This window comes from Schistocerca cancellata, chromosome 6 (assembly GCF_023864275.1).
Source record: "Schistocerca cancellata isolate TAMUIC-IGC-003103 chromosome 6, iqSchCanc2.1, whole genome shotgun sequence".
Classification (NCBI taxonomy): Eukaryota; Metazoa; Arthropoda; class Insecta; order Orthoptera; family Acrididae; genus Schistocerca; species Schistocerca cancellata.
In genome coordinates, this window is record NC_064631.1 from 112,106,457 (window position 1) to 112,132,816 (window position 26,360).

General features: G+C 49.1%; 1 protein-coding gene and 1 non-coding gene across 2 annotated transcripts in view; both read left to right on the forward strand.

Annotated features, from left to right (window-relative positions):
- The window catches only part of LOC126191421 (RNA 3'-terminal phosphate cyclase), an 89,752-nt gene that overhangs the window by 39,118 nt on the left and 24,274 nt on the right, over nucleotides 1-26,360 (forward strand). Inside the window, exons 5-6 of the mRNA XM_049932292.1 lie at nucleotides 12,541-12,599; nucleotides 16,911-17,052. Coding sequence (XP_049788249.1) covers nucleotides 12,541-12,599; nucleotides 16,911-17,052 — 201 coding nt within the window. The remainder of the gene's footprint in view (nucleotides 1-12,540; nucleotides 12,600-16,910; nucleotides 17,053-26,360) is intronic.
- On the forward strand, nucleotides 12,638-12,764 carry LOC126090349 (small nucleolar RNA SNORA79). Its single transcript, XR_007521188.1, has one exon. It is a non-coding gene; the product is annotated as a small nucleolar RNA SNORA79 (small nucleolar RNA).

The following is a 26,360-nucleotide window of genomic DNA, read 5'->3' on the forward strand; positions in this document are numbered from 1 at the left end:
TTTTTCTTATGTGTATACACCCTGTAATAGAAAACAGCTTTTGAGTCCTTACTCTTTTATGTAGTAAGATTACACATTTACATACACAACAACACAGACATCCAAAAGTAGATACCTGTGCTAGCAGCGAGGCTGATTACCGAATATCAGTTATTGAAAGCAGTTGGCAGTAGATGGAGGTGGGGAGGGAGTAGCATTGTACTGTGAGGCACATGTTTCACCAGAAGACACAGCAGCTGCACAATAAGATGAAAGGAGTTCAGAGAATAGAGCATGTAAGGGGTAGAGAGAGGCAGAGGATGGAGAGGAAGGTGGTGATGAAAAGGTAGCAGGGAGGAGAAAAAGGGGGTGGTGGTGAAAAAAGGGGGAGGGTAATGGAAAGAGAGAGAGAGAGAGAGAGAGAGAGAGAGAGAGAGAGAGAGAGAGCTAGCTTACATGAATAAGGGGAGGGGGATGAAAGTCATGGAGAAACCAGTACATGGTTTGGATGGGAAGAGGGGTGTGGACAGGAGAGAGAAGGGAAAAGGTGAGGCAGTGAGAAAGAAGTTAGCGGAGGTTTAGGCCAGGGGTATTGCAAGAGTACAGGTTATGCTGGGGTAAAAATTCCTACCTGCGTGGTTTAGAGAAACTTAAGTTGGAATGGAGTATCCAAAGGGTGTAGTAAAGCAGAAGTTTGTGTTCTTCCACAATTTGGCAATTTTCAATACTTCCTGTCTCATTACCACTAGTTTCTTTTGTTGCTCATAGTGGATGGGACATCCTAAACACCATACCCCATGCTACCTTTTGCACCATTGTCCTGATATTGAACCTACAATCTCTTCCCTTATCTTCCTAGCCAACAACTTCCCGACCCACAATTATTTCACTTTTGAAGGCCAAGTTTATTAGGTTGGTGAATGATTTTGAAGTGTTTTTCCATAATTTTAATAAACACAATAGAGACTCATAAGAGAGAATTTAATCATCAATAATACTTTTCCCTCCACTGTTTACAACAGTCTGTCAACACTGTTGTAAACTTTCAATTCCATGACTGTGGAAATCGTGTGGTTTTCAGGCAAAGAACTCATCGAGCCATGTTCAGAGTGCATTTTCACCTGCAAAGGAAGTTTCTTGAAGGTTCTTCAATAGGGAGCGGAAAAGATGAAAATCTGAGGGCGCGAGGTCAGGTGAATAAGGTGGGTGCAGAATGACTTCCCAACACAATACCTTTTTTTTTTTTCTAGCAGAATGTGGGCAAGCTTTATCGTGGGTAGCATCATTTCACACAGTCGTCCTAGTTGTTGTTCACGGATTGCATCTGCAAGACGCTTCAATTGTTTACAATAAATGTCAGCAGTGATGTTTACAACAGGGGCAAGCAATTCGTAGTATACCACACTGTCGCTGTTCCACCAGATGCACAATGTTATCTATTGTTGGTGTGCACAGCTGTTTGTGTGGGGAGTTGCTGCTTTGTTTGGGCTCAGACATTTCTTTCTTTCCCTTATATAAACATAAACAAACTATTTCTTGTCACCAGTAATAAAACACAAGCCAATTGATGACAAGCAAGCAGAGCTGCACATACTGCCACCCATTAATTTTTATGATTTTGGCTTAGAGCATGCGATATCCATACACCCAAATCTTAAACCTTTCCCACTGCAAGCAGGTGTTGCACAGTGGTGGAATGATTACAGTTCATTACATTTTCCAGTTCTTGAGTACACTGACATGGCTCATTGTGGATTAATGTGTTGAAATGATATTCACATCCTGAAGGTCTTCCCAAATGTGGAGAGTCACTAATGTTAAAATAATCCTCCAAAAATGAAAGAACCATTTTCCTGCTGTGCTCTATGCAGTGGAATTATCCCCATACACTGCACAAATGTTTCTGCCTGCCTCTGCTGCTGTCATCCCTCTATTGAACTCAAACAAAAAAAAAAAAAAAATGTTGGAAATGTTCAAATAGCTCCACTTCACACTCCATTTTCTTGTGAACAGCTCCACTCAGTAATGACAAATAACAAAATGTCAATGTATAAACTCAAATAGCAACAGTGAGCTACAAAAAAGACAATAAATAAATAAATGTATAGCAACCAGAATACAAACATTCAAAACAAAAATGCTATGAGCTTATGCACAAAAATAATATAAACAAATATGTGGTACTCTGCCATTGGTACTCGCATGGCACCATTTTACTTATTTATGGGCCATCTGGAGGCTTTGTCGCTATACTGTCATAGCCTAAGACCCTTGTCTGGTTAAGATTCATTAATGACATTTTCATAATCTGATCTCATGGCAGGGCCAACATTTGCTCCTTTCTCCAATCCTTAACACTTACTCCCAGATCTGCTTTGCCTGCTCCTTCTCAGACCAAAGAGATGTTGGTCTCCACCTCTCAGATGGTTCCGTAAATATGTCCATTCATATCAAGTGCATCAACCACCAACAGTACCTCCACTTCAACAGCTGTCAAAGTCTCTTCCATAAACCCTTGCTACCTGTGAATGCTACACATGCAGGGGACAACAGGATATTCGCTACTTCCAACTACACTATTGAATGCAAATTGCTGGAAACAGTATCTACCACAAAATTTCTGCGAGTAACTCTCCAGAACGACCTTCAGTGGAATGATCACATAAGACCACTTGTGGGAAAATCTTCAGAAATTTAACTCATCCACAAAGAAAGTAGATTATACAGTGTTTGTCTTACCAATTCTTGAGTATTGTTCTTCTCTCTAGGATCCCTACCAGGTAGAACTGACAGAAGAGAGAAGATCCAAGAAAGAGTTACACATTTTTGTCATGGGATTGTTTTGCTACTGAGAGAGCATTACAGAGATGTTCAGCAAACTCCATTGGCAGACATTACAAGAGAGGTTTTATGCATCATGGAGAAATTTATTACTGAAATTTTTAGAGAGCACTTTTCGGGAAGAGATGGACAACATATTACTTCCCCCCACATAGATCTTGCATAATGACCATGAGGAGAAAATCAAGGAATTAGAGCCAATACAGATGTGTACAGTCAATCATTCTTCATGCGCGCTATTTGTAAGTGGAACAGGGTTGGAGGGCTCAGTTAGTTGTACTAAAAGTATACCTGCCACACACCTTTAGGTGGCTTGTGGAGTGTGATGTAGATCTAGATGCAGTTGTCGAAATGAACAGATAATCTTACCAGAGCCATCATTGGCAGACAATATTCTATTCATATCATTATAGAGAACTTGCATGTCATTATCTTCCTCTGACATCAGTAACCCTGTTAACTAGCCACCAACTGTTATCTCGTACCAAATAAAAGACAGGGTCCCACATAAAGCATCCATGTTATGCTGCAATTACTGTGCAGCATTCTATGTGGGTATGACAAGTAACCAATTATCCACTTGCTTGAATGCCAAACTGTGACAACCCACAAACTTGACAATCCAGTTGCCAAACATGTTGCACACCACAACGCAAATGACTTCCAACAGCTGCCTTGCTACACAGATCAGTTGGATACTTCCTTCAGTGCAAGATCCCCTGAGCTATGCAGGTCTAAATTGTCTCTTCAGCATATCCTGCACTTTCACAATTCTGCGGCTTAAAGCTTCCTAACATGTTTCCCATTGTCTCGCCATTCCTTCTTTCTTCTGTCCATACTACTCCTTCGCCACCCATATCATGTACTGTCTTTTCCTACGATCCCCCCTCATCTCCCATCCCACGCCCCACACCCACTCCCCTGCCCTCACAACACCCTGCCCACCCTCCCCTGCCCTCGACAGGCCCCACCCACCCTCCCTCCCTCCCTCCCGCCCCTGCCCTCACAAGGCCCCACCCACACACACCCACAAGGCCCCACACACCCACCCTCCCTCCCCAGCCCACGCAACATCCCACCCACACACCCACCCACCCACCCACCCTTCCTCCCACCCACCCTTCCTCCCCTGCCCTCGCAACGTCCCATCCACCCTCCCTCCCCTGCCCTCGCAACGTCCCACCCACCCTCCCTCCCCTGCCCTCGCAACGTCCCACCCACCCTCCCTCCCCTGACCTCGCAACGTCCCACCCACCCTCCCTCCCCTGCCCTCGCAACGTCCCACCCACCCTCCCTCCCCTGCCCTCGCAACGTCCCACCCTCCCACCCTCCCTCCCCTGCCCTCGCAACGTCCCACCCTCCCACCCTCCCTCCCCTGCCCTCGCAACGTCCCACCCACCCACCCTCCCTCCCCTGCCCTCGCAACGTCCCACCCACCCTCCCTCCCCTGCCCTCGCAACGTCCCACCCACCCTCCCTCCCCTGCCCTCGCAACGTCCCACCCACCCTCCCTCCCCTGCCCTCGCAACGTCCCACCCACCCTCCCTCCCCTGCCCTCGCAACGTCCCACCCACCCTCCCACCCCTGCCCACGCAACGTCCCACCCACCCTCCCTCCCCTGCCCTCGCAACGTCCCACCGACCCTCCCTCCCCTGCCCTCGCAACGTCCCACCCACCAACCCTCCCTCCCCTGCCCTCGCAACGTCCCACCCACCAACCCTCCCTCCCCTGCCCTCGAAACGTCCCACCCACCCACCCACCCTCCCTCGCCTGCCCTCGCAACGTCCCACCCACCAACCCTCCCTCCCCTGCCCTCGCAACGTCCCACCCACCAACCCTCCCTCCCCTGCCCTCGCAACGTCCCACCCACCCACCCACCCTCCCTCGCCTGACCTCGCAACGTCCCACCCACCCACCCTCCCTCCCCTGCCCTCGCAACGTCCCACCCACCCACCCTCCCTCCCCTGCCCTCGCAACGTCCCACCCACCCACCCTCCCTCCCCTGCCCTCGCAACGTCCCACCCACCCTCCCTCCCCTGCCCTCGCAACGTCCCACCCACCCACCCTCCCTCCCCTGCCCTCGCAACGTCCCAACCACCCACCCTCCCTCCCCTGCCCTCGCAACGTCCCACCCACCAACCCTCCCTCCCCTGCCCTCGCAACGTCCCACCCACCAACCCTCCCTCCCCTGCCCTCGCAACGTCCCACCCACCCACCCACCCTCCCTCGCCTGCCCTCGCAACGTCCCACCCACCCACCCTCCCTCCCCTGCCCTCGCAACGTCCCACCCACCCACCCTCCCTCCCCTGCCCTCGCAACGTCCCACCCACCCACCCTCCCTCCCCTGCCCTCGCAACGTCCCACCCACCCACCCTCCCTCCCCTGCCCTCGCAACGTCCCACCCACCCACCCACCCTCCCTCCCCTGCCCTCGCAACGTCCCACCCACCCTCCCTCCCCTGCCCTCGCAACGTCCCACCCACCCTCCCTCCCCTGCCCTCGCAACGTCCCACCCACCCTCCCTCCCCTGCCCTCGCAACGTCCCACCCACCATCCCTCCCCTGCCCTCGCAACGTCCCACCCACCCTCCCTCCCCTGCCCGCGCAACGTCCCACCCACCCTCCCTCCCCTGCCCGCGCAACGTCCCACCCACCCTCCCTCCCCTGCCCGCGCAACGTCCCACCCACCCTCCCTCCCCTGCCCGCGCAACGTCCCACCCACCCTCCCTCCCCTGCCCTCGCAACGTCCCACCCACCCTCCCTCCCCTGCCCTCACAACGTCCCACCCACCCTCCCTCCCCTGCCCTCGCAACGTCCCACCCACCCTCCCTCCCCTGCCCTCGCAACGTCCCACCCACCCTCCCTCCCCTGCCCTCGCAACGTCCCACCCACCCTCCCTCCCCTGCCCTCGCAACGTCCCACCCACCCTCCCTCCCCTGCCCTCGCAACGTCCCACCCACCCACCCACCCACCCACCCACCCTCCCTCCCCTGCCCTCGCAACGTCCCACCCACCCACCCTCCCTCCCCTGCCCTCGCAACGTCCCACCCACCCACCCTCCCTCCCCTGCCCTCGCAACGTCCCACCCACCCACCCTCCCTCCCCTGCCCTCGCAACGTCCCACCCACCCACCCTCCCTCCCCTGCCCTCGCAACGTCCCACCCACCAACCCTCCCTCCCCTGCCCTCGCAACGTCCCACACACCCACCCTCCCTCCCCTGCCCTCGCAACGTCCCACCCACCCACCCTCCCTCGCCTGCCCTCGCAACGTCCCACCCACCCACCCTCCCTCGCCTGCCCTCGCAACGTCCCACCCACCCACATTCCCTCCCCTGCCCTCGCAACGTCCCACCGACCTACCCTCCCTCCCCTGCCCTCGCAACGTCCCACCCACCCTCCCTCCCCTGCCCTCGCAACGTCCCACCCACCCTCCCTCCCCTGCCCTCGCAACGTCCCACCCACCCTCCCTCCCCTGCCCACGCAACGTCCCACCCACCCTCCCTCCCCTGCCCACGCAACGTCCCACCCACCCTCCCTCCCCTGCCCTCGCAACGTCCCACCGACCCTCCCTCCCCTGCCCTCGCAACGTCCCACCCACCCTCCCTCCCCTGCCCTCGCAACGTCCCACCCACCCTCCCTCCCCTGCCCTCGCAACGTCCCACCCACCCTCCCTCCCCTGCCCTCGCAACGTCCCACCCACCCACCCTCCCTCCCCTGCCCTCGCAACGTCCCAACCACCCACCCTCCCTCCCCTGCCCTCGCAACGTCCCACCCACCAACCCTCCCTCCCCTGCCCTCGCAACGTCCCACCCACCCACCCACCCTCCCTCCCCTGCCCTCGCAACGTCCCACCCACCCACCCACCCTCCCTCGCCTGCCCTCGCAACGTCCCACCCACCCACCCTCCCTCCCCTGCCCTCGCAACGTCCCACCCACCCACCCTCCCTCCCCTGCCCTCGCAACGTCCCACCCACCCACCCTCCCTCCCCTGCCCTCGCAACGTCCCACCCACCCACCCTCCCTCCCCTGCCCTCGCAACGTCCCACCCACCCTCCCTCCCCTGCCCTCGCAACGTCCCACCCACCCTCCCTCCCCTGCCCTCGCAACGTCCCACCCACCCTCCCTCCCCTGCCCTCGCAACGTCCCACCCACCCTCCCTCCCCTGCCCTCGCAACGTCCCACCCACCCTCCCTCCCCTGCCCTCGCAACGTCCCACCCACCCTCCCTCCCCTGCCCTCGCAACGTCCCACCCACCCTCCCTCCCCTGCCCTCGCAACGTCCCACCCACCCTCCCTCCCCTGCCCTCGCAACGTCCCACCCACCCTCCCTCCCCTGCCCTCGCAACGTCCCACCCACCCTCCCTCCCCTGCCCTCGCAACGTCCCACCCACCCTCCCTCCCCTGCCCTCGCAACGTCCCACCCACCCACCCTCCCTCCCCTGCCCTCGCAACGTCCCACCCACCCACCCTCCCTCCCCTGCCCTCGCAACGTCCCACCCACCCACCCTCCCTCCCCTGCCCTCGCAACGTCCCACCCACCCACCCTCCCTCCCCTGCCCTCGCAACGTCCCACCCACCCACCCTCCCTCCCCTGCCCTCGCAACGTCCCACCCACCCACCCTCCCTCCCCTGCCCTCGCAACGTCCCACCCACCCACCCTCCCTCCCCTGCCCTCGCAACGTCCCACCCACCAACCCTCCCTCCCCTGCCCTCGCAACGTCCCACACACCCACCCTCCCTCCCCTGCCCTCGCAACGTCCCACCCACCCACCCTCCCTCGCCTGCCCTCGCAACGTCCCACCCACCCACCCTCCCTCGCCTGCCCTCGCAACGCCCCACCCACCCACATTCCCTCCCCTGCCCTCGCAACGTCCCACCGACCTACCCTCCCTCCCCTGCCCTCGCAACGCCCCACCGACCTACCCTCCCTCCCCTGCCCTCGCAACGCCCCACCGACCTACCCTCCCTCCCCTGCCCTCGCAACGCCCCACCCACCTACCCTCCCTCCCCTGCCCTCGCAACGCCCCACCCACCTACCCTCCCTCCCCTGCCCACGCCACGCCCCACCCACCTACCCTCCCTCCCCTGCCCTCGCCACGCCCCACCCACCCACCCTTCCTCCCCTGCCCTCGCCACGCCCCACCCACCCACACTCCCTCCCCTGCCCTCGCCACGCCCCACCCACCCACACTCCCTCCCCTGCCCTCGCCACGCCCCACCCACCCACACTCCCTCCCCTGCCCTCGCCACGTCCCACCCACCCACACTCCCTCCCCTGCCCTCGCCACGTCCCACCCACCCACACTCCCTCCCCTGCCCTCGCCACACCTCACCCCCCACCCACCGTCCCTACCTCCCCTGCCCTCGCCACACCTCACCCCCCCACCCACCGTCCCTACCTCCCCTGCCCTCGCCACACCTCACCCCCCCACCCACCGTCCCTACCTCCCTTGCCCTCGCCACACCTCACCCCCCCACCCACCCTCCCTACCTCCCCTGCCCTCGCCACACCTCACCCCCCCACCCACCGTCCCTACCTCCCCTGCCCACGCCACACCTCACCCCCCCACCCACCGTCCCTACCTCCCCTGCCCTCGCCACACCTCACCCCCCCACCCACCGTCCCTACCTCCCCTGCCCTCGCCACACCTCACCCCCACACCCACCCTCCCTCCCCTCCCCTGCCCTCGCCACACCTCACCCCCACACCCACCCTCCCTCCCCTCCCCTGCCCTCCCTTCCCTCCCCTGTCCTCCCTCCCCTCCCCTCCCCTGCCCTCCCTCCCCTAACCTGCCCTCCCTCCACTCCCCTGCCCTCCCTCCACTCCCCTGCCCTCCCTCCCCTCCCCTGCCCTCCCTCCCCTCCCCTGCCCTCCCTCCCCTCCCCTGCCCTCCCTCCCCTCCCCTGCCCACCCTCCCTCCCCCGCCCTCCCTCCCTCCCTCCCCCGCCCTCCCTCCCTCCCTCCCCCGCCCTCCCTCCCTCCCCCGCCTGCCCTCCCTCCCTCCCTCCCCTGCCCTCCCTCCCTCCCCCCCTGCCCTCCCTTGACCTCGCCACACCCCGCCCACCCTCCCTCCCTCCCTTGACCTCGCCACACCCCGCCCACCCTCCCTCCCTCCCTCCCCTGCCCTCGCTACACCCCACACACTGTCCCTACCTCCCCTGCCTTCGCCACACTTCACCCCCCCCCCCACCCACCGTCCCTACCTCCCCTGCCCTCGCCACACCTCACCCCCACACCCACGCCACGCCCACCCTCCCTCCCTCCGCTGACCTCGCCACGCCCCGGCCACCCTCCCTCCCTCCGCTGACCTCGCCACGCCCCGCCCACCCTCCCTCCCTCCGCTGACCTCGCCACGCCCCGCGCACCCTCCCTCCCTCCGCTGACCTCGCCACGCCCCGCCCACCCTCCCTCCCTCCGCTGACCTCGCCACGCCCCACCCACCCACCAACCCTCCCTCCCCTGCCCTTGCCACGCCCCACCCAACCTCCCCTGCCCTCGCCACACCACACCCACCCACCCACCCAGCCTCCCTCCCTCCCTCCCCTGACCCCGCCACGCCCCGACCACCCACCCTCCCTCTGCTGACCTCGCCACGCCCCTCCCACCCTCCCTCCCCTGCCCTCTCCACGCCTCACCCACCCACCCACCCTCCTTCCCCTGCCCTCTCCACGCCCCACCAACCCATGCCCTCGCCGTGCGCCTCCCCTCCCCTGCCGTAGCCCCCCGATCTTCTCAATCAACCCAACCTCATTTGTCTTAACACTGGAGCACCCACGTTCCTCTCGGATTCCGTGCAAAACTATTCCCATTTGGACTCTTGTTCTTCAGTGTCCAACTAGCCTTTTCTCTTGAGCTGTCCACTCTCTCTCACTCTTTCTATTTTTCTCTCTCTGTGGCTCAAGGCAGACTGGAGGCGTTACTCTTCCCTGGCAACCTTCGACGCACCACATTCCCCCAGTTATGATGACCAGGAATGCCTTACAGGTGTTACTCTTAGCGCCACAGGATCCTAATATGGCAATCTATATTTGTTAAAAACAGTTGTGTGCACAGTGTAATTGCTTTCTTCGGGAGAACAAAAACGCTAGCTGGATTTCATTTACTAGTAATTAAGTTTCACTCCCTCTTCTGTTATGTGAGGCTGCCTCTGACAGATTTCTGGGACCAATGTCCATTCCCCAATTTACAGCATAACCTTAGCAGATGATTTCATTGTGGACCCTATTGCATCTCCAACACCTTAGGTCATCTGTTTTGCAGATGATTATGGAAATCATGTGCCTGCATTACCGAATTCTAGTGGGGAAGTTTGGAATGTCATGAACTTGAGGACTGTATCAAAAAGTTCAAATTCTTTGTTGCGACGCAATTGCATCCTACTCAGGTCATTCCAGAAGAGTTATTACTTTTCTGGAACAGTTAGCAGGAAGAAAGCTGTTGTTTTTCACTTATCACAGGTATGAACTAGTGTTACGGAGTGTGTTAAAAAAGGAGTTACCTCAAGTGGCAGTTAATTCCAGTGGAATATTTTCCAAGACACTTGGAGAAAAGTGGAATGTAAAGTAAAAGCAAATTATGAAGATGACATTTACATGATGGTTTCAGTGATGTTGAAAACGACAAAGCATTTAACTTCTTCTAAAACTGCTAAAAGAACAATACCTGAAGAATGATTACCTTGAACTCATTGAAATGTGCATCATGTTTAAGGGGACAGTGGTGAATGTGAAACTACTGGCCAATTATGATTAAAGAGCAGCTACTCACAGAGGTCCAGTGCGGACTGTAATTATTAGATGGCAGAAAAACTTGATAGATGCGATAGTGGAATAATGCAGAACCGATTTATGCTAAAAAAAATGCTAAAAACATATTTGTTGCTATTGTGGCCGGAAGGTACTAATCTGGTACTGTAAATCATCTTGTCAACATCCCTGGTGCTCATATTGAACAAATTGTGTAAGCAGTGGATAATAATACAATCGATGTTATGCCTTTCTCACTTGTTCGACCTTTTCTGCACATGTCCCATTCCTAATCTGTTAAATACAGAAACATTTATATATCAAACAATGGAAAATCCAGGATGGAATGTAACAATACCAGAGAAGGAAGTTGCTACTCACCATATAGCGGAGATGCTGAGTCGCGATAGGCACAATAAAAAGATTCACACAATTAAAGCTTTCGGCCATTAAGGTCTTTGTCAGCAGTACACACACGCACTCACACACACGCACTCACATAAACACAACTTGCACACACATCTGCTGTCTCACAGAGCTGTGGTCTCAGCTCTCTGAGACTGCTGATGTGTGTGCAAGTTGTGTTTATGTGAAACATTTATATACATCTTTCTCGCATTCATAGCGCCATATTTGCACCCGGAGGCCAAAATTGGAACTAATTTTTTTCTGGCATACATTAGTTCAGCATTAACACTTTAGAATATATACCAATAATACCAATATACAATAATTACATTCCACACTGGATCTCTGTGAGTAGCTGCACTTTAATTATAACCACCCGGTACAAGTAAGACCACGTTCAGCTTTGCATCATGCAAGGTGGGTGACCAAAGAAATTTATTCATTGAAGACATTCCTCTTTCATCCTCATCTATCCATCAGTGTTAATGAATTGGATTGCCCAAAAAACACTGTTGTAAAATTGTATGAAAAATAATGGTTTCAGAGTTCATCAGCAGTCAGTGCACCTAAGAATGACTTAAAAAAAATAAAACTGTACGAAAAAGTAAATGCAAGGGTTTTGTAGAGTACTCTAAAGAAGTTTTGTCAGCACATGTGGTATTTAAATGAAGAGATTTGAGTGTTATCTCTATCTGATGATGTTGCAAAAACACATATGGTTAGAAATCTGCAACGGGAAGCTTTGTGGACTGTTGTAGTTACAAAACGTTTGGTAAGTCTAATTTTTGGCTTAATGTAATTTTATAAATGTAAGTTGGTACTTTGGCTTAGGCTTTTTGGAATGTATCAACATGTTTACTGGCAGATTGTGCTTAGAATCTCTCTATTATTTCAGACAAGAAAATTGATGAGTTTATTTCAGTCAAGAGTGTAGACACAATGAAAAATTAAGCATTGATTCAGATTTCTTAAATAAAGTTTGTATTTATTGGGATTCAGACCCTTGATACCTTAGTGCTAAAGAGTGCTGAAAAATCTTCAGGTGGGGAGAGGAGTGATGTTAATGCAAGATTCCAGTGGGCTATTAACAGGTGATGAAGAACGAAAAGAATTCATTTTGTGATGTCTGCAAGATCACTGGAGCCCATGACCTGATTGTAAAAAGACACTGAAAAGAAAGTTATGATAAAACTAGTATTGATTTATGCTGTATTCACACATTTGTTATGGTCTGTTATATAGTAATACTTAAATTTCTTCCATTTAAATATATTTGAACATATATGCAAAACATACGTAGGTTGATTTCAGTTGTTTATAGCAATCTTATCTAGATATTGAAGTCCAATGCAGCATGGGTTAATACTAAAAAAATTGTAATGAAACTTTACACATTTTCAAAACATGACAAAAAAGGAGGGGGGGTCGTACACTCAGATCATTTGCCATTTTATGTAACCATCAGATAAGGACCACCCTAATATTTAGCAACAGATAGACTAATGTGGAAAACTTTTTCTCAATATCAGTTGTCATTAAATAGGAGTTAAGAATTTTTTTATTTTTTCAGGTTTTCAGACCACTGTTAGAGAGGTTTGGGGCAACATTCGATTACAAACTTTTAAGAAGGTAATACTTACTAATCTGTAAGAGTGATTAAAACTATTTGGCAATTGTTCCTCATGCAGTGCTTTCAGTAACTGCAAGATTTCAAATTGCCATAGAGCAAATATGGATTGCTTCACCCAGAATTGTTTTGTGTAACACTGTTTGGCTTTGCGGATCCATACATTTGTCATGTTCTTTAGAGATTAATAAATTTATGACTTCTGTTTAAGAATTAAAATTTTTATCCAGTGATACCAAACATATCTGCTCAAGAAAAGTGGAAGATTTATAATTCTCTGTAAAGGCTGTCTGCTTTCTATTTTGCACTTTCATTTATTATATTTCTGTGTAACATAGTCAGTAATAAGTTTCTTAGAAGCAAGTTTCGGTGCTCAGTACTGTGTTAGTTCAGTAGACATAATTTTAAAATACTTCTGTGAATGAATTAAATAAAACAGTACTAGATTTATAAATAATAGGGGCAAAGTGTGAAGCTTGTTGTTCTGCCCAGTTTCAAAGTGGCATAGTGTTTGATTTTGTATTTTAATTTTTAAGATCTGAATTTTACAGTAACATTAAGTATACTGATAATAGTACATGAAATGATTGTGAACTATCAGATGAGAAATATCTGGAGGTGACAGAACACTGTTCTTCAAAGACAAAATGATTAGTGACTAAAAGACACACAAAAACTAGTAATTTTTGTTAAACTTCCAAACCTTTGTGCTTCTTCCAAGCAGAGGGAGTTTGCACATACATATGTGTGCTGCTGCATACAAACATAAGTGCAATGGGATATGAAATGCTTGATTTTGGGTTGTTTTGGGGAAGGAGACCAGACAGCAAGGTCATCGGTCTCAACGGATTAGGGAAGGATGGGGAAGGAAGTCGACCGTGCCCTTTGAAAGGAACCATCCTGGCATTTGCCTGGAGCGATTTAGGGAAATCACGGAAAACCTAAATCAGGATGGCCGGACGCGGGATTGAACCGTCGTCCTCCCGGATGCGAGTCCAGTGTCTAACCACTGCGCCACCTCGCTCGGTATGAAATGCTTGATGTAGCATTTGTAGCATCCATGGGTACCCAGGCTGTAGGGCGGAGATATTTAGGTCTGGAATGGCAGCATGTATTTAAAGGGAAGTCCCTGTCATTGTCTGTATGTTTAATTTTGTCAAAAGTTCATATGAAACAATGAAGAAAATTGAGACTGACATTGAGGAAAATAGTTCTCAGGTCGGAGGAATACAATAAAACATGGCCAGTGAGCTAAATGTGAATCTATTTGTGTAAACTTTGGTGGGAATATTTTAGCAAAATCATCATCTTTGACGCCATATTTGATAACAACAAGAGGAGGGGTAGGGTAGGTAGAATACCAGTAAATTTCCTTCTGTAGGTGACCTGCTGAAGAGAAAGGTAGTGGAAAATAATTTACCCCTAGCTCTATAGTCCTCCATCAATTGTCAATAACTCTTAAACCTTAATTGTTTCTTCTGATGGTTGCAGGAAAATGTTAGTATACCTGTTATGTATGCAGCACAGATCTTGAAAATTAAGCAAAGATCATCATAAAAGATCAACAGGCGGAACTCACATTCAAAACAGATGCTGAAATATATACCAGATATCTCTTCTGCATGTTAGCAGGTGCATTTTCTGTGGCATTTTACCAGTTATTACCAATTTCATTTTTGGAGTCAGCCCAAACAAGTTCTGCTCATCACGGGTTTCATGTTACTATCGTCAAAGAATGTCAGTTCTCATTGTAAACAAAATGTTTCTGGAAGTGCACTTGTATGTGCCTATTCAATAAAACAAACCCAGATTGGTGTAGTGTGATACTTGTTTTCACAGTAAGTATTAATACAAAAAACAAAACATGAAGAGGAACCAGTACTCCAGCAATGACTGAGTAGTGCTTGGTAATAGCAAGAGTGTGGCAACTCCTTCCAGTTTCCTCCACTAACAGCATGTAATCTTACCCTCCCACAGATCACCTTTGAATTTCTCAGTCTCTAAAAGTTTTGAAAGCTTTGAGAGGCATAAGATATACAAAAGAAACTTTTTACTTTATTTTCTCTTGTTATTGGTTGCAGTTCTCACACCTAGGGGTACATTCTCGAGGCTGAAATTTTGATTTCGTAGGTTCCTGTTAATCTGAATTATGTTTCAAGATTTGCCTGTTTTGCTCTTGAATTTTATTTTTTGTCACATTTTTCAATATCACACAGGCTTTATAATTTCCACTTCTATAACACCACAAATTACATTGTTAGTGTCAATCATACAAATACGTCTGATTCCATCAGAGACATGCCCACTGCTACTTAAATTCTGCAATACTCGCAATATTCCAAAGAGTTTACAAAGCAGAGGAGTTTACAAACTTTCTTGACAAAAGAAGAATAATCACCAAGGTATAACACTATTTTAGAAATGAATCAGAAATAAATTTAATAATTAGCATTAGATTGTGCAATGAATAATATGAGTTTTAATTATGTCAGATATTTCTTAATTTCAGATATTTCTAAAAGAAGAGTAATTTTAATCATTAGTACATATCAGTTATAACAAATTAATATCTTTTTATAAATTTTAGCCTGAAATATTGTACATTGTATACAAAATAATATGAAGTTCATTCAGTTCACCTATTCAAGAATCGATAGTACACATGGTATTGGTTATTCCTATAAAAAAAGGTAATGTTAGAGGAGGGGGTCCTATTACATGCAGCAGATGATGTTCCATGCCTACAAAAAAACAATGATCAGAGGGGTTCCTACCGTCCAGTGTGTCACCATGTTTCTCCAACACCCATGCTGGTCACTTCCGCTATATGTAAATATTGGACCGCCATGCTTTCCAGGAGCCACATCGCAACCCCCACCCCTACCTCAATCTGTCATTCTGATGAGGAATGGTGCATAACACCATGTGGTTCGTTTCACTAATTGCCATGCCTCACTGGAGTTGGTGTTAGGAGCAGGTTACACACTTGTATTCAGTTTTTGCATTTCCTCACAGTTCAAACAACAAGAGAAGTTGTATTTGTCTTCCACATCCTGACCTCAAGCTGTGTGCTCTAGAGGGATTTTTGTTGCAGTTCTGCGAAGTGAGATGCCAGACACCCGGTTTGTCCCTCTGGTATTGGCACATGGATTAATACGTGCAATAAAGTGTGTTTCATTCCAGTGAGGTTTAGTGAGTGCCAGGTGACTTATATTATCACTTTATCCCTGGTAGCTATAGTATCCCTGTACCTCCAAGCATGCCCAGAAAGGAGTTTCTTTTGTCTGACAGCCAAGTCTGTCTTTATCCTGATTCTCCCCCTTTTTGTGTGTACATATTTCACTCAAAAGAAGATTGTTCCAACGATTCCTTGTAGTGACTTCGCCCATTCGCTGCTTGAGTCACCAGGTGTTGCTGCACCAAATACTGCAACCTGTGAACTGCTTTGCTCTATAGAAGACTCAGCCATGAGCGAGGTCCCCTCTTAATTCCAAAATGCGAATTTATTATATTTTGTTGTGGTAGTCTTTTGGAATAAACATCATGCAAACCAGCTCACGTGTGTCCTTCAGTGCATGTTGTTAACTGTTATTTATTCTTGCCAATTTTGTATAAGCTTGGCAACTTGCAAGCCCTTAAGAGCAAAGGACGAAACAGTCATTTCTTAAAGAGCAGACAGACAACACTTCTCAACTGAACCTACCAAACCTGGATGTCGACTTCATCCCGTAACGTGATTTGGCATATGACATCATAGGTGCACACACAGAAAAATAACAGATCATTGACAGTACTTCCTTTGCGGCTGTATTAGTTTCTGAAATGCGAGTTGTAGTGACAGACTGACCTCTTGTGATGCTAGAGGTCTAGGTTGGGTTGAAACATCAAAGTTCAGGTGCGAGTTTGTGAAACTGTATGACACTTCATTTGATTCGACAGTGCAGTGGGGGCAACATGAAAGGTACTTAAACGGAACAGTCTCTTACACAATATTATCTGCTGCATTCTGCTATGCTTTGGGATTAAAAACCAGCCTGCTTTAGTGTCGTATGGCACTTCCATTCACAGTGTGCCAAGTATCTTGTGCACTGGAGCCTCACTGTCTGCATAAGATTACTATACAGTGGCACTGCTCAGTCACTCTTGGAGTATTGCTTATTCTTAACATTTTGTTGCCCTGTTAGTACTACATTAAACTGAATATCGTATGCATGCAGGCACGCACACACGTACTTAATGTTCCCCCCTCCCCAACAGCACTTTTAAGTTACTTATATCAAGCTATTTTTCACATGTCTTTGCATTCATTACAGGGGATACTTCCCACGTGGTGGTGGCGAAGTGCATATCAGGGTGAATCCTGTAAGACAACTAAAACCAATCAAAATGATAGATGGTGGAAAGATCCTAAGAATTTGGGGTTGGGCGTTTGTAGCAGGAACATTGCCAATCAAGGTAAATTTTTCCAGTGTCACTGCATTGATGAGCACATGATCTTTAATTAGCTCCAAAATACCTAGTGTATCTATGAATTGGAATGATAGGAAAACTGCGTCGTTAAAAACATAGTATTATGTTTTTTTAGATTAGTTCATATGGTGAATATGTATGTTTACTCTGATGTAATAAATTACTTGCATGGTTGAATGAATCAGTTATTCACTCATTCAATAATTTGACATACTGATGGATACGTAGTGTATAATTAGATATGAGCCTTCAATGTTTTGGTTTTACACTGGCATTAACGTAGTGTACTGTGAAGTTTGATGAATATATAGAACGGATTACAGCATAATAAACAGGTGATATTTTACAGTGTATACAGTTGTTATTTACAGTTAATGGATCATTCCTACTTTTACATGCACATATGTTTTTATTGTTGTATGCTCATTTCATTATCATCATTCGTGACAATGGCTCGCTTGGACTGTGTAAAAGATTGGATTGTACTGATCACCGCTCAGTTGAGCGCCCCACAAACCAAACACCTCCACCTCATTGTTGTATTCACCAAAATAGATCCTAGCTGCAACATTCAAGTTAGCAGGAAGCGAACCCTGTACCACAGGCATTTTGTTACTGTACAAGGCACTGGCAACATATGTCATCACAGGGCATTATATCTAAAACAAGTAATACAAGCAACACAAAAGGAAACATTTAATAAAAGAATTTATTCAGAGTACTCAGCTTTTAGTGATTTATGGTGTGTGGCTCTGTGGTTAAAGCCCTAAATGCTAGTGTGACCTAACAGATTGAAAGAGAACTATCTAATCTAAAGTAGTTCAATCAGGACTGCTGTATTTAACATTTGGCTTCTGTCTATGAATTGAATATCACATAAACACTTGGCATTTAATTTTTGATGATCAGTCATTAATAGCAGTGATCTGTGATGATGGTGGCTGCTGATACGTGTTAGCTGGAACTGTAGGCAACAGTTTCTATTGAACTGGAACAGAAACTGTCAGCAGCTGCAGTTGGCAGTGTGTTTGAGGTGCATTTGCATTCATCTGCAACTGATGTATTGATGTCCATTTGTGCTCTAGTACTACATTCTATGTATCAGTGCCCTGTGTGGTGGCTGACATAACTATAAACATATGGAGAGCATTATCTGGAGGTTCCAGATTATGAGTGTCATCTAGGTGGTGACAGATCAAAACTGACCCCCCCAGGGGGTCCACAACTCTTTTGTGGATACGTGCGTAGCGAGCACGGGACCCCGAGCTAATGTGGCCTTCCTTCCTTTCCGGGCTGCATACCTTCCCTTTCCGCATCCTTCCCCATCCCGCATATTCGTCCCTCCTCCCCTCACCTCTGGCTCTCTGCTTCCCTTTCTCCCCATCTGGGAGTATGGTTTGTGCCTACGTCCGGAGACGGACGCTTGAAACTGTTCCAACTGCCTTGCTTTCTACACTTGCAAGTCTTCGTCCTTCCTCTGTCCTTTTCTTTTCCTTTCCTCTTCTCTTTGCCCTTTTCTCCGCTGCGGCGTTTGAGACCCCTCTTCTTTCCTTTCCCTTTCTCTTTTTCCTCCCTGTGCGTGTCTGAAGGCCGACCCACGCACTTCCATGCGTAGCCGGTGACGGGGTAACGCGTAATTCCCCGCCCCGGGTAGACAGGTAGGACACGTACGTACCCCCTGGTAACGGCCAGGCCCAGGGAGGGGTGATTACCCGAGCTGATACCTTCCGAAAGTGCCGATTGGTCCCTCCGTCCGTTTGTCGGGAGGTGTGACCTGAGGTGTGAACAATCACCTGAGGCGGGTGTGCCCTCAGTGAGGGCCCCCACAAGGAAGGAGCGCGCCATCGGAGACGCCGGTAATCATGGGGGATTCTTCCGCAATGGTTTCCTCACCTTCCACTATGTCTGCTCACAAACGTAAGTATACTGAGTCTCAGCCACAGACGGTTCTTCCATCGTTGCCACAGTTCCTTGTTGTTTCTCGGTCTGACAAAGGTCACGACTTCTCCACGGTCAACCCTTTCATTATTCAAAAAGTTGTCGACGCAATTGCAGGTCCTGTAAAGTCTTGTTCCAGATTAGGGAATGGCACCCTGTTGTTAGAAACACACAGTGCCCTCCAGGCACAAAAATTGCTGCGTACTTCTCTGCTCCACACCTTCCCTGTCCAGGTGGAACCGCACCGTACCTTAAATTACTCGCGTGGAGTCGTTTATACACGATCCCTCGATGGATTGTCTGACGAAGAAATTCAGCACTACCTGTCTGACCAGGGCGTAACGGCTGTTCACAGAGTTATGAAAAGGGTTGACACTAACATCATTCCAACCCGCACTGTCTTCTTGATGTTTGACAAAGTTCAACTCCCATCGAAAATCAAAGCGAGCTATGAGATAATTTCCGTTCGCCCTTACGTCCCAAACCCTACGCGTTGCTATCGATGTCAGCGGTTCAATCACACCAGCCAGTCCTGTTCCAATCCGGCCAAATGTGTTACGTGTGGCAAGGATGCCCATGAGGGTGCTTGTCCACCTCCATCCCCTTGCTCAACTGTATGGGTGACCACGCTGCTTCCTCTCGAGATTGCCCCGTTTTTAAGGACGAAAAGCTCATCCAGGAAATAAGAGTGAAGGAAAAGGTGTCGACCTTTGCTGCTCGAAAATTATTCGCCTGTCGACAGCCCACCGTGCCTCAGGCAGGAAAATACAGCACTGTCCTTGCTTCTCCTCGGCCAACAAAGGAGGCGGCCACGCAGACTTGCGACCTCACCTTTAGTGCCACGGTCGTCAGATCGGCCAGCGCAAAGATCGCCCGTTCAACCTCACCACTTTCGCCTGCCCACTCTATGGTTCACCCTTCATCGGGTTCTGCTAAATCTCGAGCCCAAAAGTCAGACACCAAGTCTTCGAAAAAAGAGCATACTCGTGAAGAGTTTTTACGTTCCGCAACTTCACAACCATCGGTTCCTCCTTCATCTAAACATCATACTTCCAAGAAGGCTACAAAGAAACCCAGTTCCTCTCCTTCTCCGCCAAGGCGTGTCCCATCTACAGCACCACCTGGCGGAAATCGCCCTCAGCCGTCTTCTGTGTCGCCGAGGCACACTGCTGGTGGCCGGTCAACCGGATCTTCTGCCTACGGCTGAATGCCACTCCATGCTGTCGGTCGCAAGCTCTGAGCAGCCGTTGAGTTGACAGCACCCTTGGTCACATTCCTTCATTTTCTGTTCACCCTATGTCCATTATCCACTGGAATATCCGCGGCAGGCATTCGAGCCAATCGGGATGAATTGTCGATCCTCTTCCGATCCTACTCACCGGTCATCTTCTGTCTTCAGGAAACAAAGCTGCGTCCCCATGACCGCTTTGTTCTCCCTCATTTTCAGTCCGTCCGATATGACCTCCCCTCTGTTGAGGGCACTTCCGCCCATGGAGGACTCATGATTCTTCTCCATGATACTCTCCATTATCACCCAATCCCCTTAAACAGTTCCTTCCAAGCTGTCGCCGTCCGCCTTTCCCTCTATGGATACATGTTCTCTCTTTGTACTGTATACATTCCATCGTCCACACCAATGGCACGAGCTGATCTCCTTCATCTTCTTGGTCAGCTTCCACCCCCCTATTTGCTGGTTGGGGACTTCAATGCCCACCACCCGCTTTGGGGATCTCCACATCCTTGTCCACGTGGCTCACTATTGCTAGACGTCTTCCACCAAGTGGATCTAGTTTGCCTCAACACTGGGGTCCCCACATTTTTGTCTGCCTCCACGACAAATTTATCTTATTTGGACCTTGCGGTCGGTACTATTCCGCTAGCTCGGCGCTTCGAATGGTTCGCCCTTGATGATACACACTCGAGTGACCACTTTCCATGTGTCCTTAGACTGCAGCCTCAACTGCCATATATGCGCCCGCGACGCTGGAAGTTTGCCCAAACCGATTGGACACTTTTTTCGTCTCTAGCGACATTCGATGACCGTCGCTTTCCCAGCGTCGACGATGAGGTCACACATATTACCGACGTTATTCTTACAGCTGCGGAACGTTCAATACCACGCACCTCCGAATTGCCCCGGCGCCCCCCAGTTCCTTGGTGGAACGAGGCATGCCGTGACGCAATACGTGAGCGGCGACGTGCTCTTCGCATTTTTCGTCACCATCCTACTTTGGCCAATTGTATCCGCTATAAGCAGCTCCGTGCGCGATGCCGTCGCGTCATCCGCGATAGCAAGAAGGCAAGCTGGAAATTCTTTATTAGCTCATTTAACACCTTCACTCCCTCCTCGGAAGTTTGGAGTCGGCTTCGACGGTTCTCAGGCGCGCCTAGTTTCTCCCCCGTCTCTGGGCTCACTGTTGCGCATGATACATTAGTGGACCCCGTCGCAATTTCTAACTCATTGGGTCAGCACTTTGCTGAGATTTCGAGCTCTTCCAATTACCCGCCAGCGTTTCTCCCGAAGAAACGTGCAGCGGAAGTGCGACCTCTTGCTTTCTCCTCTCAAAATCGCGAAAGCTATAATACTGTTTTCTCCATGCGGGAACTCCAACATGCACTCTCTTCTTCTCGCTCCTCCGCCCCAGGACCGGATGATATCCACGTCCAGATGTTGCTGCATTTATCAACCCATAGTCTGCATTACCTCCTTCGCCTTTATAATCGAATTTGGACCGACCGTACTTTTCCCAGACGATGGCGGGAAGCTATCGTAGTTCCCGTTCCGAAACCTGGAAAGGACAAACATCTCCCCTCTAGCTATCGCCCCATTTCTCTCAAGAGTAGTGTCTGTAAGGTTTTGGAGCGTATGGTGAATTACCGTCTAGCGTGGTGGCTGGAGTCCCGCAGTGTTTTAACACCTGCCCAATGCGGATTCTGAAAGCATCATTCTGCCGTTGACCATCTTGTTGCTCTCTCCACTTATATCATGAACAATTTTCTCCGGAAACGCCAAACAGTAGCAATATTTTTTGATCTGGAGAGAGAATACGATACCTGTTGGAGAACGGGCATCCTCCGCACACTGTTCTCTTGGGGCTTTCGAGGTCGGCTGCCCCTTTTTCTTCGCGAATTTATGGCAGAGCGCACATTTAGGGTGCAGGTGAACACTACTCTCTCCCGTACTTTCTCCCAAGAAAACGGGGTACCTCAGGGCTCCGTGCTGAGTGTTGTACTGTTTGCCATTGCCATCAATCCAATTATGGATTGTCTCCTTCCTGATGTCTCGGGCTCCCTCTTTGTGGACGATTTTGCGATCTACTACAGCTCTCAACAGACCAGCCTTCTTGAACGGCGTCTTCAAGGATGTCTCGATCGCCTCCACTCTTGGAGCATCGAAACTGGCTTCCGTTTCTCTCCCAGTAAGACCGTTTGTGTTAATTTTTGGCGACGTAAGGAGTTTCTTCCACCCTCCTTACATCTAGGACCTGTCAACCTTCCGTTTTCAGACGTCGCTAAATTCTTGGGTCTTATGTTTGACAGGAAACTATGCTGGTTTTCCCACATTTCGTATCTTTCGGCTCGCTGTCTGCGATCCCTCAACACCCTCCGTGTCCTGAATGGTACCTCGTGGGGAGTGGACCGAGTGGTCCTTCTCCGCCTCTATCGCGCCTTAGTGCGCTCGAAATTGGACTATGGAAGCATAGTCTACTAGTCTGCTCGGCCGTCTATTCTTCGGCGTCTCAACTCTATCCACCACCGTGGATTACGTTTAGTGTCTGGAGCTTTTTACACCAGCCCTGTGGAAAGCCTTTATGCTGAGACTGCTGAACCTCCGCTGTCCAATCGGCGAGCAGTCCTTCTGAGTCGTTATGCCAGCCATCTGTCTTCCACGCCTGCTAATCCAGCCCATGACATATTTTTCGACGCCTCCTTTGATGTAGGGTATGCAGGCCGCCCCTCCTCCCTACTACCACCGGGAGTCCGTTTCCGTCAACTGCTCCATTCTCTTTCCTTCCGCTTTCCAAAAATCTTCTTGACAACTTGGGGTACAGCACCGCCTTGGCTCCGTCCCCGGATCTGCCTGCTCCGTGACCTTTGTCGATTTCCCAAGGATGGTACCCCTTCACTTGTTTATCGTCGGGCATTTGCTGCTCTATGCACAAATGACGGACGCCACATTTATTTACACCGATGGCTCGAAAACATCGTTAGGTGTGGGAAGTGCCTATGTTGTTGGCGACACCCCAAATCACTTTCGGCTTCCCGACCAGAGTTCGGTCTATACTGCGGAGCTTTACGCTGTTCTCCAAGCTGTCCACTACATCCGCCGCCATCAGCGGATACAGTACGTTATCTGCTCAGATTCTCTCAGCTCTCTTCTCAGTCTCCAAGCTCTTTACCCTGTGCACCCTCTGGTCCACCGGATTCAGGACTGTCTGCGCTTGCTCCACCTGGGGGGCGTCTCGGTGGCGTTCCTCTGGCTCCCGGGACACGTTGGTATCTACGGAAATGAGGCGGCCGATATTGCAGCCAAGGCTGCAGTCTCTCTTCTTCGGCCAGCTATTCAATCGATTCCCGTCGCCGATCTACGGAGCGTTTTATGTCGTCGTGTTGTTCATTTATGGCACGCGCACTGGTCGACACTTCCCCAAAATAAATTGCGGGACGTAAAAACTCTTCCTTGTGCTTGGACCTCTTCCTCCCGAGCGCGTCGTCGGGAGGAGGTGATTTTAACTAGACTCCGGATAAGGCACTGCCTTTTTAGCCATCGACATCTTTTAAGCGGCGATCCTACCCCACTCTGTCCCCACTGCTCTCAGCTGTGGACAGTAAGACACCTTTTAATTGAGTGCCCCTATTTTAATCCGTTATGCGCCTGTTTACAGCTGTCGCCTGATATATCGTCAATTTTAGCAGATGACACGCGATCGGCCGATCGCGTTCTAGAGTTCATTCGTGCCAGTGAAATGACGTCAGTCATTTGATTTTTTTTTTTTTTTTTTTTTTTGGGATACCCAACCCCTTTCTGTAGTGGATTTTTAAGCCTTCCTTCTGATTTTAGTTTCTCCACTTTTATGACTTTCGTTCCCACTGCTGCTGGTTTCTATTTTAGATTTTTTACTGTTTCTTAAGTCACGGACCGGGCGCTAATGACCAAAGCAGTTTTGCGCCCTAAAACCACAAAAAAAAAAGAAACTGTTTATGTCGATAAATTGAATCGTCATTAATCAGTTTATATCATTTGAGGCTTCTTTGGTCATTTCACTAATTATCAAATTTTTAAAACATGGAACTGTCTCAGACAGAGATCATGAACACATCACTTCATGAAATCAACTGAAATCTTAAAAAAACTTAGTATTTGTAAAGATGCATCCTTCAGGGGTTTCAGAAGTGATTGGAGAAACACTGAAGTAGCTAAGTAGTGAAAATTGGCCAAAATTAACATTTTGGAGCAGTTTTTTCTTGGAAAAAAAGTTATTGTACTTCAGGCTCATCTGTGTATACAACCATAGATGTAACTGTATCAGTAAGTCTTCTAATTCTGAACGGGTGGGTAAACTTGACCTTTATTTATTTTAAATTGAGAAATATCACAGCATTTGTAATGCACCAAATTCTCACTGTGAGGCACAGGCTGATGGGAAGGAATGCCCTGGAATATGAAAGCAGTCAGCCACAATTTTGTAATGACATTGCTGATAACTAGAGCCCAGATTTTATGTAATATCAAATTAAGAAATGTGTACACAATGTATAAACAAAATTTGTGAAATACTGTATGTCCATAAATATGTAATGAAGCAATTATATGTAAAATACAAAATTTAATTTTTTTTGTTAGAAAATATAAGTTAACAGGTAGTTAGTTCCTAAAAAATTAACTTCTGCTACAGAGTATTTATGTAAAAGTGTTCCTATTCAAGTTTTTTAAGTCACAAAGGAACAGGATGCTCAATTAATTATAATATAATTTTCCAAATGTTTTGTAGCCGTGCAGTCTCCTGACAGTATGTTTTCATAAATAGAGAAAGAACACTCAAATTGATAATTCAATGGTGCGTATTTATACAGAGGGACTGTGCTACAAACAATGTTCTCAGGGTGTTCTAAAATAACACCATTAAATAAGCTAGATAAAGTAACGAAATTTTGAGAATCCAGGGTTCTTGTTGAACACAGACTGCAGTTTACTGGAAACTACACCACCTACTTCACTCGGTACAACACTGACTTTCTGAACTGCATCTTCCACCATTCCCACAGCCTCTTGGAGAGGCATACTTCAAGTCTCCAGTTTTTTGATACTGTTGGGAAGCCAGCTGAAGTGACTTCGAATGTATGAAACTGAACTGAGCACTTTAGAACTGTTGAATGCTGACAAGGATTTACTCAGAGAGACTGCAGGATCAGCAGAAAAGTTTTCCGACACTGACTTCAAAGCTTCGAAGTGCTTACTGTAAAAAATCACAGCTTGTATCCATGTTGACCACCTTGTTGTCACTGGCTCTAGAAGCAGAAGTACATCAGTTTGACATTGTATGTGGTGTAAGGACATTTAAAGGAAACCACCTTTCTTGCTTATATCAGTGTATGAGAATTGATGCCTAACTGTCTCTGCCACTTGTTACAGTGTGTGAGCTGTACATGTAACATGCACTAAGGTTTGATAAAATACACTGAGTGATTTCCCTGCGAGCAACATGTATGGAACTTCATCTGTGTACATCAGTAGGATGGTCTTCTTTTTAACACCATCTGGCCATAGTACCTTCAGTTCATCATTAATGAATCTAGCAACTGTTGACCTGTATGTTGCCTCCAAAGGTGCACAATAAATTAAATTGGGTTTAGGTGAAGCCTCATAAAGAGTCCAAATTGAACACACATAGATTAGCAGTGAAACAGCCTACTGCATCTGTCATCCTACCAACAGAAATCCTGAGAGCTGATTTGCCAGTGTCAGCCCTGATTTTTTTCCTAATATGTCAACGTAGCAAGAATGCAGGTAATTCTTTCTGATACTCTGCCCATTTGGGATGTTACTGTTGCAGTATTTCTGTAAGAAATGTTTAAATTCCAGTACCCGTAGTTTGTTCCAAGGTATGTTCCCTGGAACCAGTGTAATACACATTTCTTTGCAACATTCATTGTTAGATTATGCAGGCTGTTCCTGCAGCTGTGTAAATAGAACCTATTTCTTTGAAGCAATCATTTGTTCATTCATAATATGTAAATGTTTTTCAGTTTAAGATTTCATCATACACCCTGTATGTTTATCACAAATTTGGCAGAGAACTATTTTACCATCAGTGATTAAAGCACTATCAATAGAAATCCGTGTTTGCAGCTTT